General features: G+C 34.6%; 2 protein-coding genes across 5 annotated transcripts; both read right to left on the bottom strand.

The window, feature by feature from the left end:
* Positions 1 to 201: 201 nt before the first annotated feature.
* On the bottom strand, positions 202 to 2577 carry LOC113690195 (septum-promoting GTP-binding protein 1). Its single transcript, XM_027208021.2, has 6 exons — positions 2146 to 2577; positions 1867 to 1987; positions 1654 to 1750; positions 1493 to 1532; positions 1213 to 1296; positions 202 to 587 (listed from the first exon to the last, which is right to left on the bottom strand). Exons 1-6 carry the CDS (start codon positions 2458 to 2460, stop codon positions 423 to 425), a joined length of 822 nt encoding a protein of 273 aa, XP_027063822.1. The 5' UTR covers positions 2461 to 2577; the 3' UTR covers positions 202 to 422.
* Positions 2578 to 6998: 4421 nt separating this feature from the next.
* Positions 6999 to 12933, bottom strand: LOC113690906 (glutamate receptor 3.4-like). Of its 4 annotated transcripts, none has more exons than XM_072050885.1 (8): positions 12829 to 12933; positions 12179 to 12282; positions 11689 to 12054; positions 9386 to 10725; positions 8914 to 9191; positions 8485 to 8516; positions 7941 to 8350; positions 6999 to 7705 (listed from the first exon to the last, which is right to left on the bottom strand). In XM_072050885.1, the coding sequence occupies exons 3-8, from the start codon at positions 11975 to 11977 to the stop codon at positions 7241 to 7243; spliced, it is 2814 nt and encodes a 937-aa protein (XP_071906986.1). In that variant the 5' UTR covers positions 11978 to 12054; positions 12179 to 12282; positions 12829 to 12933; the 3' UTR covers positions 6999 to 7240. The 4 variants fall into 4 exon arrangements, with proteins under 4 accessions (XP_071906986.1, XP_071906984.1, XP_071906985.1 ...); XM_072050883.1 differs by lacking the exon at positions 12829 to 12933 and adding an exon at positions 12378 to 12494; XM_072050884.1 differs by lacking the exon at positions 12829 to 12933 and adding an exon at positions 12457 to 12475.
* Between the last annotated feature and the right edge of the window lie 2418 nt (positions 12934 to 15351).

Below are 15351 nucleotides of genomic sequence, written 5' to 3'. Positions count from 1 at the left end.
TACGTGTTTTTGAACCTGTAACCATTTTTTTTCTTTTTTTGTGGACAAAATCATAGAAAATCCAAGGGCATGATATTCAATCCATGACCAAATATCAAGTGCCATCATCACAATATTGGACTAGTTAAGGGCACAAATCTATTGCTTGATTCATGTCCTTGTTAATTGCTGAGATCAAGCCCCATCATAACCAAAACAAAGTAAACAACGAACAAGGTGGCTTTTGGCCTTATCTTTTGCTTTGAAAATTAAAGAAAAGCATTCACAAAAAACAAAGCTTGGAGCACAAAAAAGGCTACAAAACTCCTCCCATGACTTTCATGGGGAAGTAAACAACGCGAATTTTCACTGGTTGCAGTATCATTGTGACAGAACCAGTGACCGGTTGAGAGTAAGGGGGGAAAAAAAAAGGGGAAGAACCTCTAGAAATCAATCATAGGTTCTCCAATGGTGAGATTGCGCTCCAAAGTCCATGGTAAATTGAACAGCTTGGCCGTAATGAACTTGAAGATTTTATTCACATTTATGTTGTAAGTTGCACTTGAAAAGAAAAGGGTTGCATTGAGTGCCTTTGCATATTTCCTTGCCTGCTCAAACAAAAAAAAGAAGCAAAATTTGTGAGCGTCTAAGGGTTTATATACAAATCGGGAGGCCAAAATTGAACCCTCATTTCATATATGATTAAGGAAATAAGAAATCGAACCTTAGTTTAAGATGAAAAAAAAAATAAGATTCTTGACGTAAATTATATCCGATTAGTGTACTTATCATCATTTTATGCTTTTAAACAACTTTAGTGCATGATTACACTAGAGGTAATCTCATGTGATTTCTAATTTGTTTTTACATGTACATGTATGCCTGATGGTGACTGAGAGTGACAACAAGTGGAAAATATCAATCCACGTAAAATTCACTGGATGATATAAGTTGTGGAGTACAATGATTTCCATTGCAAAGTCAAGTGGGTTTTATCATTGGAATTGACTAGGCAACCTCCTTGCTTCTCTCTTTGTCACTAAAAAGATTAAAATAAAACATGTATCAAGGAAATTGAAAGGACCTAGGTATTCTAGAACAAGGCTGCATTTGGTATATTCTATGGTTCGCTTGTCTATGTTTGTGGAGATTAATGAATATGAATTCTTCTTGATGATCATCAATATTAGGCAGATCACAAAGATTTTATTGAAAATTTAATTACATGATTACCTCACTTGCAATTGTCCATTGAATGTCTATTGGTAATTGGATAAAATCATCGAACTTTGTTCCAACCATCACTGGAATGGCTGTCTGCATAACCAAAAGATCATATGAACAAAAAACGTTCCCTTGCTTTGTGAAGAACAGATGAATTATAGACTGAAAAAAGGTCAAGAAAAAAAAAAAAGAGAGAAAGCAGGATACAGAAAAAGTGGGGATCGAGACTGGGCACTAAAAATCAAGAAAGGAATAATTTGAAACATTGTTGTTAAGCAAGTATCTTTACCTGATTCCATTTTCTGGCTTGCTTATACCATCTGATCACGCTGCAATTACAGCAAGAATCATATATTTGTGTCAGAAAAGGAAAGAAAAAAAAAAGGGAACACATATATAACTATTTAATGTCTGGTGCAATTTGAAAGTGAAATTGCTAGATATTTATACCTATTCAATGTGCACCGGCTTGTGAGATCAAACATGAAAATCATGGCTACAGAATCTTTACAAGCAACTGGAATGTGATCATGAGAAGTATTGTCGCCTGCATTGTTGATCAAATTTGCCAAAAACGGAACATCAAGACAGATCTTTCACTACTAATTCAGGTTGAAAAAAGGAACAAAAGCCCAGGAAAGTGAAATCATGGAAAATGCATACCTCTTACTTCCCAGATACTGTAAGAAATCCGAGCCCCTTTAACTGATAAAGTTTTGTCCATTTGATTTATCCCTGGAATTGCAGAGACGACTACTCCATTATCTCTTCCGACATACTTTGCCTTTGATCAAGAACAGAAAGAAAATGGCATCAAGAGTTGATTACAAAAAATCTAAAAAACTTTGATCCTAAAAGAATTATAGGCATCAACCACAATGCTAAAGCAGAAAATGTATACAAAAAAAAAATCAGCTCAAATGACCAAGATTCAAGACTTGCCAGAAAACTTGTTTTGCCAATTTGACAATCACCCCAGAGACTAATCTTCAAAGTAACTAAATCAGATGAATCTTTATCAATATCTGGGGAAGGTGAACCCATGATTTTGGAAGAAAAGCCACTACCAATGACACCTGAATGAGGTGCAGAACTGATCATCTTCTGCTGCAAATGTCTATACCTGACAGATTTTCCTATCCAACAAGCAAGAAACTGGTTCCAAAATGACTTGAGACACTGCTTAAGGACGGCGATTCGCCACAGAATCGCTTTTTTCATGTTGAAGTGAAACTTTTGACGGCTAAGCTGAGTCATTCTTCAATGAAATCAAGATTGATGATGAAATGATGATGATGATAGAATGGCCTTAGGAGCCCTCTTAGTCCATGAAAATGGAGGTTCTAATCAGGCTCCTAATGCCCTTCTCATATGATATTGTTGAATATATTTCATTTTATTAAATGTTTTTCAAATTTGGTATTCTTAATTTTGGGTTTCTTTTTTTTTTTTTTTGGGGATAGCAAACAATTGATGTGTGGTGATGACAGGCGACCGTTTGTTGTGGGGGATTGTTTGACTGATTTTGTGGGCTGCGAAGTCTAAAATTTTATTCCAATGGCCGGCTTTTTTGGATTTATTTAGGTTTATGTTTCATAGGAATTTGGGGACATTAATCATTTGTTTGTATATGTTAGAAAAAAAAAAAAAAGATCCAAACCTTACGTTATTTCTTTTTTGTTTCTTATATTTTTCATCATTGTTTTTCCACAATTACTTTAATCAATCTCGGCGAGAAAAATGGATCACGAGCCATCATTTATTAGAATAGTGGACCACGTGGGGTTTTGGAATTTTCATCTCAAGCATTTTCATTTTCTTTGGTATTTTATGATTCTTTCTATTTCTTCTTGATTTTCTCACAAATCTACATGGAAAATTTGGTCTGCTCTAGAGTATAGACCACGAAATATAGGTTCATACACTATAGATTTTGTAAAATTGCGATGCAAGGGATGAACAATATTGATAAATTTGCTAATTAAAATTTTTAAAATACTCTTTACTACTCACATATACATCTAAAGTACTTTAACAAAATCTTCTATTTTGGAATTGCGACATTATCTTACTTGGACAGAGACAATAAAACATCTTAGTGAAATGCGGAATAAGTAATTATTATGGCTAAAAAAAACTTAATCCCTTGTTAAATTCAATTTAGATTGGTTATTTGAGAAGAATAATTAAATTTTATTAGAACAAAACTTATTCTTGAAATTACAACCCATTGAGGAGGAAATGATAAGCCATTTAAGCATGATAAAACTAATCTTTCTTCTTCTATTCTTTTTTCTTATATTCTTTAACATTTTTGGGTATTTTTTTTTTTAAACTCTAACAAGATTCTTCCAACAATAGTTTCTTTGTTACAAGGACGTTATAGTCCCACCATTGACAGAATCAATTTCAGGCCATACACGCAATTTGACAAACATCAATCATGAAATTAGCCCCACTCAGAACCAAGACAGGAAAGGCCAAGATTGTTCTCACTTTTTAGTAGGCTTTTGTTACATCATTCTAATTGCATAGACTTTTTCTGGATCTTTTAAAGTTCTATTGATTTCTCTTTTTCTCTTGGGGGAAAAAAAAGTGTTTGTATCACTCTACATTTATTTTCATCACGATCAATTGAAAGAATTATTGAAAAGTTTCTTAGTGTCAAATATTCTTTTTTGGGTATAAAAGACTATAGGATACTAAATGGAGATCAATTTTGTTGCACCTAGAAAATGAAGAATAAGGAGGGGAAAAAAAACTAAGTGACTAATTTTCAGAAGATGTCAACATGGAAGGATATTGAATTCAAAAGATCTATTTAATTTCATTTCAAATGTAATTATGACAAAGCTCAATCATTTAAATTATTCGAGTCATTCAGTGGCCGGGAGATGACTCTTATAATCTTTCCTACTATTTGGTTTCAGGATTCGAAATTCGAATAATGTGCCTGACAGTTCGAATGTAAGGAAGGATGGGACGGTAAATAACAAAAAATTAAAGAAGAGTTCAATAATTTAGGTTAGTTACACCCTTAGATATTATTTCATGTGGCTCTGATCTTGGTCGATAATTGTCCTTCCATCTTTCATTTCAACCCCTTGGCCCCAGTGTTGAAAAACCAGTATCGGATAAAACCTAGAAAAAATTATATACATGCGAGTTGAATAATTTTTTTTCCATTGTTTATGTTTTGGTAGATAAGATTATTGGAGTTTGGACTGAACTGTAAGCGATGTGCAGGAATCTTTGGCCGGTACAGAAATCAATGTATGGCCTTAAAAGTTCAGTATTAAAATACTAAGGACAGATTCAGTCTCCATCCCAAAAAAAAATGTTAAAAAAAAAAGATATCATACAAACCAAGCTTGGCCATATACAGTAAAAAAAAATACTCAAATTAGTCTTTGAAAGAGTGTATTTTATAAATTCCAATTTTTTTTTAATATTCATAACTTTGTCGATGATTAATTATGTCAATTAACTATGTAAAAAGTACAACAAAACACAATAACAAGATGAACATTCTTTTCTAAGAATATGCTATAGGAATTACCTGATTAAATTTTGTTGGATCTGAATTTAGCGAGGATTTAGATGTTCACGAAGCAAGATAATTATTTAATCTCAAATTATTAATTTATATAAGCATGTAAGGGTATAGTTATGCATTTAATCTAACCTCAATAAGTACACACACCTAATGTGCCTCTATAATCCCAAACATAATTACCTCCATAACATGATCAAATAGGATATGGCATCAAAGCATGTGAGAAGCATTTATTGGTATACTAACATGTCCTTAAAGACAAACACACACTTTATAGTTAGGGACAAATAATTCACTTGCAATATATCTTTCAATTTGAAGGATTGGGAACTTGAAAACCATACAAAGGAATCTTATTAGCACCTCCAAGTTGTTTTCTAAAGAATTATTATGTCCATTGATGTTAAATAAAGTGCAATAATGTTACTTTTCTAAACTTCCTTGCACGAAGTGGGGAGACAAGGAACAACATGTCCACGTTTTGAATGATTTAACAACCATAAGGCTAGAAGAATTGCCCTCAATCTTGTTTGGTTGAGTTTGGAGTTTTAAAAGAGGAATAGCTATCAAAAGTAAAAGATCATTTGAAAGATCATGTATTATAGGACCATGTATGACTTCTACTTCTCCTTTTTGAAACTGTATTAAGGGTGCAATAAATAAGTATAGATATATTTATCTCTCTTTAAAACCATAAGAATTTTAGAACGAACAAAAACATAAACCATGACATGTAAAGGTAGCCCCTCCCTAATAACTTGTTAAATCTACTTCGCATTGAGGTGGGCAAAAGCTAATATGGTATAAGCTATCAATTGATAAAAAAAAAAAAAAAAAAAAAACTTTAATTACGTCTGGTCAAAACCCTAGAAACACGAAGGGCAATCCAATACAATGTAAGATTTAATAAATCTATAAAAACCTTGGATGCTTAAAATTTTGGACACAAGAATTCGAGTGTCACGCTTTTATATCCGTGGGTGATTTTGCCTTCTTTTTTTTTTAAGTACAACTTTGAGGAAATTCTGGCTTGGAAATATAATTTTTGGTATTACGAGAAGTTGGATAAAGTTTTTTTTTTTGGTTCAAGAGAAGACCTCAAGTCTTACGAGAGAGAGAGAGAGAGAGAGAGAGAGAGAGAGAGAGAGAGAGAGAGAGAGAGAGAGAGAGAGAGAGAAAATGAAACCAATTGAGAATCGAATCAAGAACCTCATGATGGGTAATGTTTCTATCAACTAAAAGCCTTTAAAGAAAAGCTGGGTGGAGTATTAAGGTTAATCAATGATCATTAGGCCAGTCCCAATCGGTACACGCTATATTGGAACTCATCTTGCGTTAGGTGTTCTGATGGGCTGGGCTTTCTGAATTGGGCTGGTAGGTCATCCATGACCATTAAACGGCCTTTTATATGGGACCCAAAAAAGTATCAGAAGATATGAATTTTTTTTTTTAATAATATGGTATAACTTTTCAAATTTGACATTGAATATATTGGATTTTTTGAGTTTTTTTTATTTGTGATAACAACTTCCTTTTTGAACTTTTTTTTTTGGTAATTTTGTATCTCTAAACGATTCGTCTGGACTAGTTTGGAATGGATTTATATAATATAACCAATTTGTTCTAATTTAAAACCAAGGCAATTATTTGATGCAATCGCTAATATCTCGGTTTACTTTGCCAAGTAAACAAAATTAGCTTAATCCCTATGCCTGAATTATGTGAAAGCTTGGCATGTTGAATGGATAATACGGATCTAATGTCTATGAGAAAGTTGCATTTAACCTATTTCTAATGAAAAAAAATTAAGAATTAAAATCAGTGGCTTCGATTTATGACCCCGAGTTAGGGCTTTAATTGCTGTCAGCTAATAAAGTTGGTAATGACAAATAATCCAGCCCTTAACTGCAATTCTCAATTTCAGTTCCAAGATTCCAAATTGTAAACAAATGAACAATGAATTTTCTGCAGCTTAGACAGTCAGTCTAGACCACTTAAACTCCCCTGCTCATTGAAAATAAAGAAACTTGCTTTTAAGCACTTTTCATCTGCTCTTACTGATTTTTAGTAACAGCTCCTAGCTTCAATCAAAGCTGCTAAGACAGATCATTTGTACTTCCAAGCCACACCGAAAAGACTAATATCACATCCTAGAGGATTGGAAAGAAATCTTGAGGCTTAAAAGGGCTGTCACAACTCTCAGATCCTTCAAATCTCCTTGAAGAATTGGCCCCAAAAATGAAGGGAAATATATCTTTTCTAATTCATCTGTAGTTTCCAGAAGACACATGACATCTACACCAGAATTTCCCCACATATTTTTCCTACTAAGCAGTAAAATTTTTTTTCTTCTTTGACATTGCTTGGATTTTCCAGCATACCTTGCTGTATTTTATACTAATAATGGGGACAAACTGTTTGCATTCTACACTAAAAGCAAAGGTGCATTGTGGAAAAACACCAAACCTAGAATAATTCTCTTCAAGATGGTGAAATCGGCTGCCCGTCTGAGCTTTGGCTGGGAGCTCGTTTTTGATCGCTGCTCTTGCGCTTAAGCTTAAGCATTTCCTTGAATTCTTTTTCTTTTATATCAAGTATGCTCTTGAAGCTAGTGGCACGTTGCGTTGATCGTCTGCTGCCATCATCCGGTGGAAGTTCACGTTCCCGAGCTGCCTCTTCCTCGTCATCCTTGTTGACTAGACGGTATTGCTGCCAAATCCTCCAGAAAAACAGAAGAAGACCGATGGAGCATGCTATACCACAGACAAGGAACAAGCCCCAGAAGCTGTCCAAAGAGAGCCGGTTTTCATCAACAGGATTGGTTTGTGAAGAGCATGCATCACTAGACAACCATTTATCGTGGATTCTTTGGAGATCACCATTTTCAGATAGTTGAAGAATTGCAGTGGACAAATCAACAGCCAAAGGAGAGTCCCTTTGAAATGCCTGGACGAAGCAAATTTAGAATAGCATGATACTGATACTCAAATTACAATACTAGGAATACACGATTTATGTTTATCTATCCATTGAAGTAACGACACCAATCTTGGCTCGCACAACTAGACTTCATTGGATAGGTGCCTTTAGTTTTAGTATGTTATCCCAAGATGTCTCACATTTACATTCTCAGCATGCTTAAGCAAACAATAACCTCAAGAAATAAGAATTTCTAACTTACAAATCCCCATCCACTTTTCGTGAACTCTTGTCCGACCGTCCTGAACGTGCACTTTGTATTGACTAAGAATAGTTCAATATAAGGAAGCTCATCAACTATAGCTGCAACGCCACCATTATTTGGACCCTTCTGAAGGGCAGCAACATACTCATCTTGGGTTTTCATGATTCGGAGCCTCGACTGTGCGATGTGTAGTTCTTCAACGAGATAGTTGTATGCAAATGACCCATCTTGTATCCCTATAGGATCCGAACTGGCAATCAAACTGTCGATGCCCTGCACACGTGAAGTCAGCTGCTGAACTGTGAGTATTGAAGTCAAGCTAGCTGTATAGCTTGAATTGATAATTAGGACAACAAAGAGCCACAAGATCAGCACTAAACGCCCAAGGGTGCTGACGGTGTTCTCTCCTGCTCAATCAAACAAAACTATTAGGATTGCTCAACCACTGCTCTTCCCAAGACCCCAAAAAAAAAAAAAAACTAGTAACTCAAAAGAATGCACAATTAAGTAAGAACACTTGAATAGGTATTTATCTACTTACTGTGTGCAAAAAACATCGTTGAGAAACTAAACCTGCAACAAAAAATCCATAAAGTACATTAGCATCCATAAAGCCAGAGAAACGCTCGATGAAAAGCTAATATCTCCACCAATTCATCAGGAAGCTACTGAGACAATTTGCAACACAAACCATTCATTTATCAAAAGCATATTTCTTTGAAATTGAGCTAGGTGAATTTGTGAATTTCATGGCATAATAGCAAAAGTACACTAAGAGAAAACAATTTGTAGAGTTGTTCACTGAGTGCTACACATAACAGCAAACCTGCAAAGTGGCTCATGATCAGGCCCACATTAATGAGAATATAAAGGAGTACTTGGCAGAAAATGTGAAGATGACGATCTAGAACACAACTTGCACAAGCTCTACCAGTGTATTAGGAGGTATGTCTAAGTACAGGATACTAACCAAAAGATCGTTATAAGTTGTTGTCTCGGTGGACCACGAAATTCAGGATTCATCCGATGCTCAAGAATCCAAACAACAGCACCGACAAATAGAAAAAATGCTGCAGTCACACACCACATTTGCCAAGTAAATGGCTTGAGGAAAGACCATGGACTAGATTTAACCTCTCTAACTGGAGCAACTACAACAAGTCCAGATTCCATGTAAGGCTGTGTGAAGTCTACAATCCTTGTCCTATTAGTAGTAATGGTTATATCCCCCACAGTTGCATCATATTTCTGCAGAACCCAGTTAACTAATGTCAATAAAAGGAAAAACTTGCAGCACTAGATATAAACTACAAGTCGAACGGTACTGCTGCTACTGAAATAGGAGATGAAAGTGTGTGCATGCGCGTGCGTGTGCGCGTGCGCGCATATGTATGCACGTGGTTGTTTGGGGGGTACCAATTAAAGGGTGCTGGAATAATTACGTTTTGAGAAACATCAAAAACAATATTGTTGAATTCAGGATTCCTATTGCCATCTCCATATAAAATGTATGTGTGGGGGACAGGGTAAGCCAACAAGTTTATAGCAGCTTCAAATACATCAATGCAGTATCCTTTCGCTCCAGAAGGCCCATTATCTTTGCTAACAAATTCTTTAAAAGTAACCCGGTTGGGAACTGCAATCCTCAGAGGCTTCCCATTGTTTGGGAATACCCATCCCTTAGGATTTGCTGTCATTTCACCAGGCCATATTACACTGTACAGATGTTGGTTACTTGCTGAAATATTTGGAGGCTTTGTGTATAGAATTTCTGGTGCAACAGTAGAGAGATGAGAATAATTTGCCCAATAACCTATTGTTCGTATACCAGTTCCACCAATGTTAAGAATATCATATGAAGGACGGATTAAGTTCTTCTCTGAATCAAACTGTATCAGACCTGTTAAACCTGTGAAGTTCATAGAGAGAAGTATCTTGAGAAACTTCGGCCCTTGATCAAATATACGCAGGGAATTCAAATAAAGGGCACTTCCATTAGTGTCATGCAGGCTGGGATCTTCAGAAAATGTGATATTTCCTCCTTCATTGAAGAAAACATCAAGAGCACGAGCTATTAACCACACTGAATCATAAGCATACAAGGCATAAGAATTAAAGTTCGGGGTTTCCTTATCCTTCAAATTTTTCCACTTAGATGAAAAGCTTCTTTTGAGATCTGATTCTGGAGTATGATGGCGAAGAGAAACAACACCTTGTATAAGATCCATTGTATCAGAATCAACTGAATCCATTGAATCTAAAACAGAAGGAAGCCAATCAGTAGTAATCCAAACGTAGCCAGCACTCATCATTCCAAGGGTCTTTGCAACTGAAAAGATTGTAAGGCCAGAATCAGGATTCACATGTACGACAAAAACCCGTGACTCCATCAGGTTCACTCCAACTAATAAATCTTTAATGTCACTTCTGGGAGCATTTGGAGTAAAAGCTGCCTTGTAAGAAATCTTTGCACGGTTCTTGGCAAGTGCATCTCCCAATACAGAAATCCCGTTTCTACCATAATCATCATCAACAAAGATGGCAATTATCTCCCTCCATCCAAAATACTCAAGCATATCAGCAATTGCATACATCTGGAAATAATCACTCATGGTAGTTCGTAGGAAGTATGGGTACTGCAAAGCAGAAAGAGTTGGATCTGTTGCTCCAAATGACAGAAGTGGTACATGAAGTTCATTCACAACATGAGAAATAACATGGGCAATCCCTGATGACTGTGGACCAATTGCAGCAACCACATCATCCTCTATCAACTGCAAAGCTATACAAATGAGGATGCAGTCATTTCCTCCGATTCCTCTTTTTCAATTACTCAGAAACCCATAGATGTTCAAAAAAAATTAAGGCAGAGCCATTAGATATACTGATCATACCAAGTACATTTCAAACTTATATGAAGATAACTAGTTCATCGCCATTCTTAATATATTCAAGATCTCAAATTTTTTAGGTGTAAAAAAGTTGATAATTCAATTAGCTATGAACTCTGAGTTGTAAAACTACAAATAATTTGTTGCCATGCACAGCCATTCCAGGGGAAATAGGAAAACCTGATAACTCATTCTCTACTTCTAATGTCAGTGCTGCAGAGACATAACAACTTAAAGCAACAAAAGAATTGTGATTGTACTGTTTTCCCTATATGATACGGATGAAAGAAGCAAGTACAAGAAGTTGCCAAAGCTGCGATTTCATAATTTAAACGAATGGATAATAAGTCAGACATCTGATCACTGAAGGTCTGTCCGAGCTAGAAGAAGAATCCAAGAGGAAACATGATGCATGATATTTCTGCAACTTGCAATTTAGCAACATTTATGCTTGTAGTAAGGCTATTGCTTTGACTCGGGAGTTTTGTTTATGAATACCTTCAGATAGAATAGCTTGAGTTAAGAATAGACAACTGCCAACTGAGCAATATTAGACAGCCAATATTAAAGCCTGATTGATGAAAAATGCACATGCAACAAGCAAGAAAGTGCATGTAACTCAACTCACTTCCACTTATTAAGCTGATTCCTAATTACTTTAAAACAGCCAACCGCAGGAATCCTTCTTTTACTTCACCAGTACATATGGTCACAAAAAAAAAAGAAAAAAAAATTCATTTCTGATAACAACAACTAGAACTTAAGTATAGAGCAGTGGAAAAGAAACAAATTATGGTCTAATTCCATACGAAACTAGTTAAGACAAGAATTTCCATCTTCCCTTCCAATATTACCTTCAACAGTTCCAAGGAATTCGCTGCAATTTGTATCATGCAAGATGAGCTTCAATTTTGTCCCCTTAAGAATGCTTGGGTTAGAATTGATCTCATCAAAAGCAGCAAGAATAGCTGGCTTTGCTGATCTTCCAATATATGAATTCAATGTAAACAGAGCTCCAACTTTCACCTCCTTTGGTCTGGCAGCTGAACTATCGTTTGCACCTTGACCAACCACCACCACGGTCACCCACAGACAAGAAACCCATACCAGAAATGCTCTCTTCAGACAAAAAATGAGCTCCATTTCCCACAAAGCAAGAATCCTATATCTGATTCTTTAAGTCATTTGATGACAAAAAATCCTTCAATGAAATTATGGTCCTGCAGATGAGAAGAGCAAGAAAGTAAAGCTCCTCAAACAACAGACTCAGAAAAGAATACAAGATTCCTCACATGGGTTTTTAAGCTTTAAGAACTTGATCAAAGATGAAGCATGGAAAAGAACCTCACGACAAGAACTGGAAGATAGAGGTCCAAGAATTAAGGACCCTCGTATCGGTCCTCAAAAGGCAAACACCCCAGAGGTATTACAAAGCAGAGGAAAGTTCACTGCAAATTTGGCCAAGAAAAATGAAGGTTCATTAAAACTAGAGTCCAACGAAAGTGCAGTAATTTGAACCTGAAACAACCTAACCAACTCGCACCTCACAGTTCAAAATAATCATGGAATATGTGCACAAACTTCCAAAATAAAATGGTATGGACTCATGTTAGATTACGCACCAGCATTTTCTTCTTTTCTTTCATTTTTTTCCCTTTTGTAAGAAATGATAGCGTATATTAGTTATTTAACATTTTTCATCCCATCAGATTATACTCACGTCACATCACTTTGTATTCGACTTTGCTAATACATGTTTTTGGTAAACGAAAACATATTTTACCATCCAACAAGTATAAATATTCATAACTTAACCCAGTATAAATAAGTAACAGTAGACAAAAGAAAATGAGAAGAACATCTAAAAAAAATATTGCAGCACAAGTTGGAATATAGTCAATTGATAAATGTTGCAGACATGATACTAAACACAATTGTTAACTGGAGTAATTCAGACCTGAAGAGAGTTGTTGGAAGATGACAAGTTAGATTACCTGAACTTAATCCAAAATTTGCAACTTTCAACACTTAAAAAATGGTCCAAGACTTGTACTTGTGGCTCTTTCTGAGGGAGTAACTTTGGGTATTAGGACAAGATGACCATTTTCTTGCAGTCACTTGGATTAATTTATATGGGTTAATAAAGTGGATGGTTGCCCTCAGAAGAGCTCAAAACATGAGAACAGTCTTGCAATCTCAGTAAAGAATTATTCTTTCCTGTAATTGTTCTAATAATATACTATAATTCAAGTATCAAACGGAAATGTTTATCATATGTAATGCCATCACATAAGTTGGAATAGTTAAGAGAGAAGGGAGCGTCAGTGAGAAGTCTCAAATTTCAAATCCTTCATTTCTGCTAAAAAAAATTTGTGCTTTTAAAATAATAATTAAGTTGATATATTGCATTTTAACATTTGTATTTTGATTTTTGTTCTTGACTCCAAATTTTATTTTTACAAAATGCTAATAGAATAAGAAAAAAATTCAGGGCTCACCTAATTATTGTTAAATTTTGAGGTGGGAAATTGAAAAATGTGGTAAAATAGATTGGGATACTACTAGAAGTCTTGTGTATTATTTCCACAAGTAGGTTGTAGTTAACACTAGGATTTAGGTCAGTTTCATAATAGTAATAGAATATTACCAAATTAAGATGAGAGGAACATGATGTATGGTCAAGATAATGCCATGTCATTATTAGGTTAGATGATGAAGAATGGGTCCCATTTGTCTCTTGCATGGAACACGTGGATGATCTCTTACTGTTTATTTTGGAATATAAGCAATTGGCAATTGACAATTGACTCTTGGAATATTTATTGAACGCAGCCAAAGGAGAGGTGTAATCTAGTGCAGCCACAAATCACAGTTTACATCAGCTTATTGGAATAAAAATTACATAATCAGGATCTTAATTGTCCACGTCACATCTTTGGGTACACTGTGACCAAAACATTTTAAAAGAATTTAGTGTTTTCTTATCTGTAACCTCCCTCATTTTTTTTTCTTTTTTCTTTGAAACATTTTGTTTGGATAGTCGATTATTTTGGGAAGTTTATTTGTTTGCATTATCAACACATTTTGCAATCATCTTTTTATTTCATATACATATTAGCACATAAAATCACGCAGGAGAAGTAACATTAAAATCTCACAAGTAATGAACATTAAAAAAGACATGGGAGGAAACAAAATATTTTGCTTCAATTCATTAATTTTCATCATCTACAAATCTAGGACTCCAAGTGCTTAAACAAAAAAATATATATAATCACGAATCACATTCTAATTATAATATAAAAACATGACTCAATAGATTTCCTAAACCAACTTTGACATCAAACCTAATATAGTTATCAAATAAAAAATATAATTCTAAAACTACTAAATTTTTAAATTTTGCTCGGTTTAAAATATGTCAACAATACCTCCCTTAAACCAAACTTTTGATGTTGTTATCTCCAATATGATCACGAGTTTCAATCGCCATTGCAGCCTTTGTAGCACTGTAATTCAAGTGCAACTCCAATTTATAATTTTTACCCATCTAAAATTTTGTATTGTTCAGACAATTCTCGTGAATGTTTTTTTTTTCCATTGTAGCTGAAAAAACAAAAAAGACTGGGTAGAGGCAACGAATAATTATTAGTTCAATTTTAGACGTTAAAGGGACTTCAAAACTTCATCAAAACCACAATAAACACGAGCAAATTGACTTTGTCAAAATCCATTTGCTACCGTGTAGTTTACCTTTAGAGGACATGTAACATCAGAAATTTATTTTTTCATAACATTCAATGCAAAGACTTCCACAGCATTCAATGCAAAGACTTAATTGGTCAAAAGATTTTTCCAGACTCCAACCTTCCCTTCCCCTTTCCCTTGTAAAGTTTAATTCCTGTAAATTGAGACAAAAAAAAAAAAAAAAAAGAAACACATAATTCGACCCTAAAGTTCTTTTCGTTTCTGTTCTTCCTTGTAAGGTTTAGAGCTTCCTATAAACTAAGCAAATAAGACCACAAAAAAAAAAAAAAAAACAATATAGGTAGTTTGAATTACGGTTTTCTTTTTTTAAAAAAAAAGCTTGTTGCTATAGATATATGCATTTAATTGTTACATTTGTAGGACAGATTTATTTAAAATATGGATTTTTTTTCTTTTGGTTTTTTTGGGATCTTTAAGATGGGTTTGGTTGAATCTAAACTTTCTTTTGGAACTTCTAATTGGTACTCATTAGATTTTGAGCTGCAAAGATTCATTTGTATTTACAGAAATTTTGGAGTTTCACACTGCTAACTGTTATTGATTTCTTTGATTTGAAAGGAATCTCTTCCTGTCTGTTTTATGTCTTGCATGGTTTTCAGGTGTTTCTTGGCACTATTGCAGCTTTCGTCTGAGCATTAAAATTCTCTTATTTTGAAAAAAAGGAAATTCTCAAAAGCACTAGTGTTTCTATTGTGCTCAAGAAATGGAGACTAAATTATTGATATTTCACGAACCCTTTTGCAAATTAG

Source organism: Coffea arabica, chromosome 5c, assembly GCF_036785885.1.
Source record: "Coffea arabica cultivar ET-39 chromosome 5c, Coffea Arabica ET-39 HiFi, whole genome shotgun sequence".
NCBI lineage: Eukaryota > Viridiplantae > Streptophyta > Magnoliopsida > Gentianales > Rubiaceae > Coffea > Coffea arabica.
This window is presented reverse-complemented; position numbering and strand designations above follow the sequence as displayed.

Coding starts and splice junctions, on each gene's coding strand:
- LOC113690195 (XM_027208021.2), bottom strand. CDS start 2,460: ATGACTCAGCTTAGCCGTCAAAAGTTTCACTTCAACATGAAAAAAGCG. Junction 1,988..2,145: donor TTGGCAAAACAAGTTTTCTG/GCAAGTCTTGAA, acceptor TCTTGATCAAAG/GCAAAGTATGTCGGAAGAGA. Junction 1,533..1,653: donor AGCCGGTGCACATTGAATAG/GTATAAATATCT, acceptor CTGTAATTGCAG/CGTGATCAGATGGTATAAGC.
- LOC113690906 (XM_072050885.1), bottom strand. CDS start 11,977: ATGGAGCTCATTTTTTGTCTGAAGAGAGCATTTCTGGTATGGGTTTCT. Junction 8,517..8,913: donor CAACTTATAACGATCTTTTG/GTTAGTATCCTG, acceptor TTTTTGTTGCAG/GTTTAGTTTCTCAACGATGT. Junction 8,351..8,484: donor AACGATGTTTTTTGCACACA/GTAAGTAGATAA, acceptor TTGATTGAGCAG/GAGAGAACACCGTCAGCACC.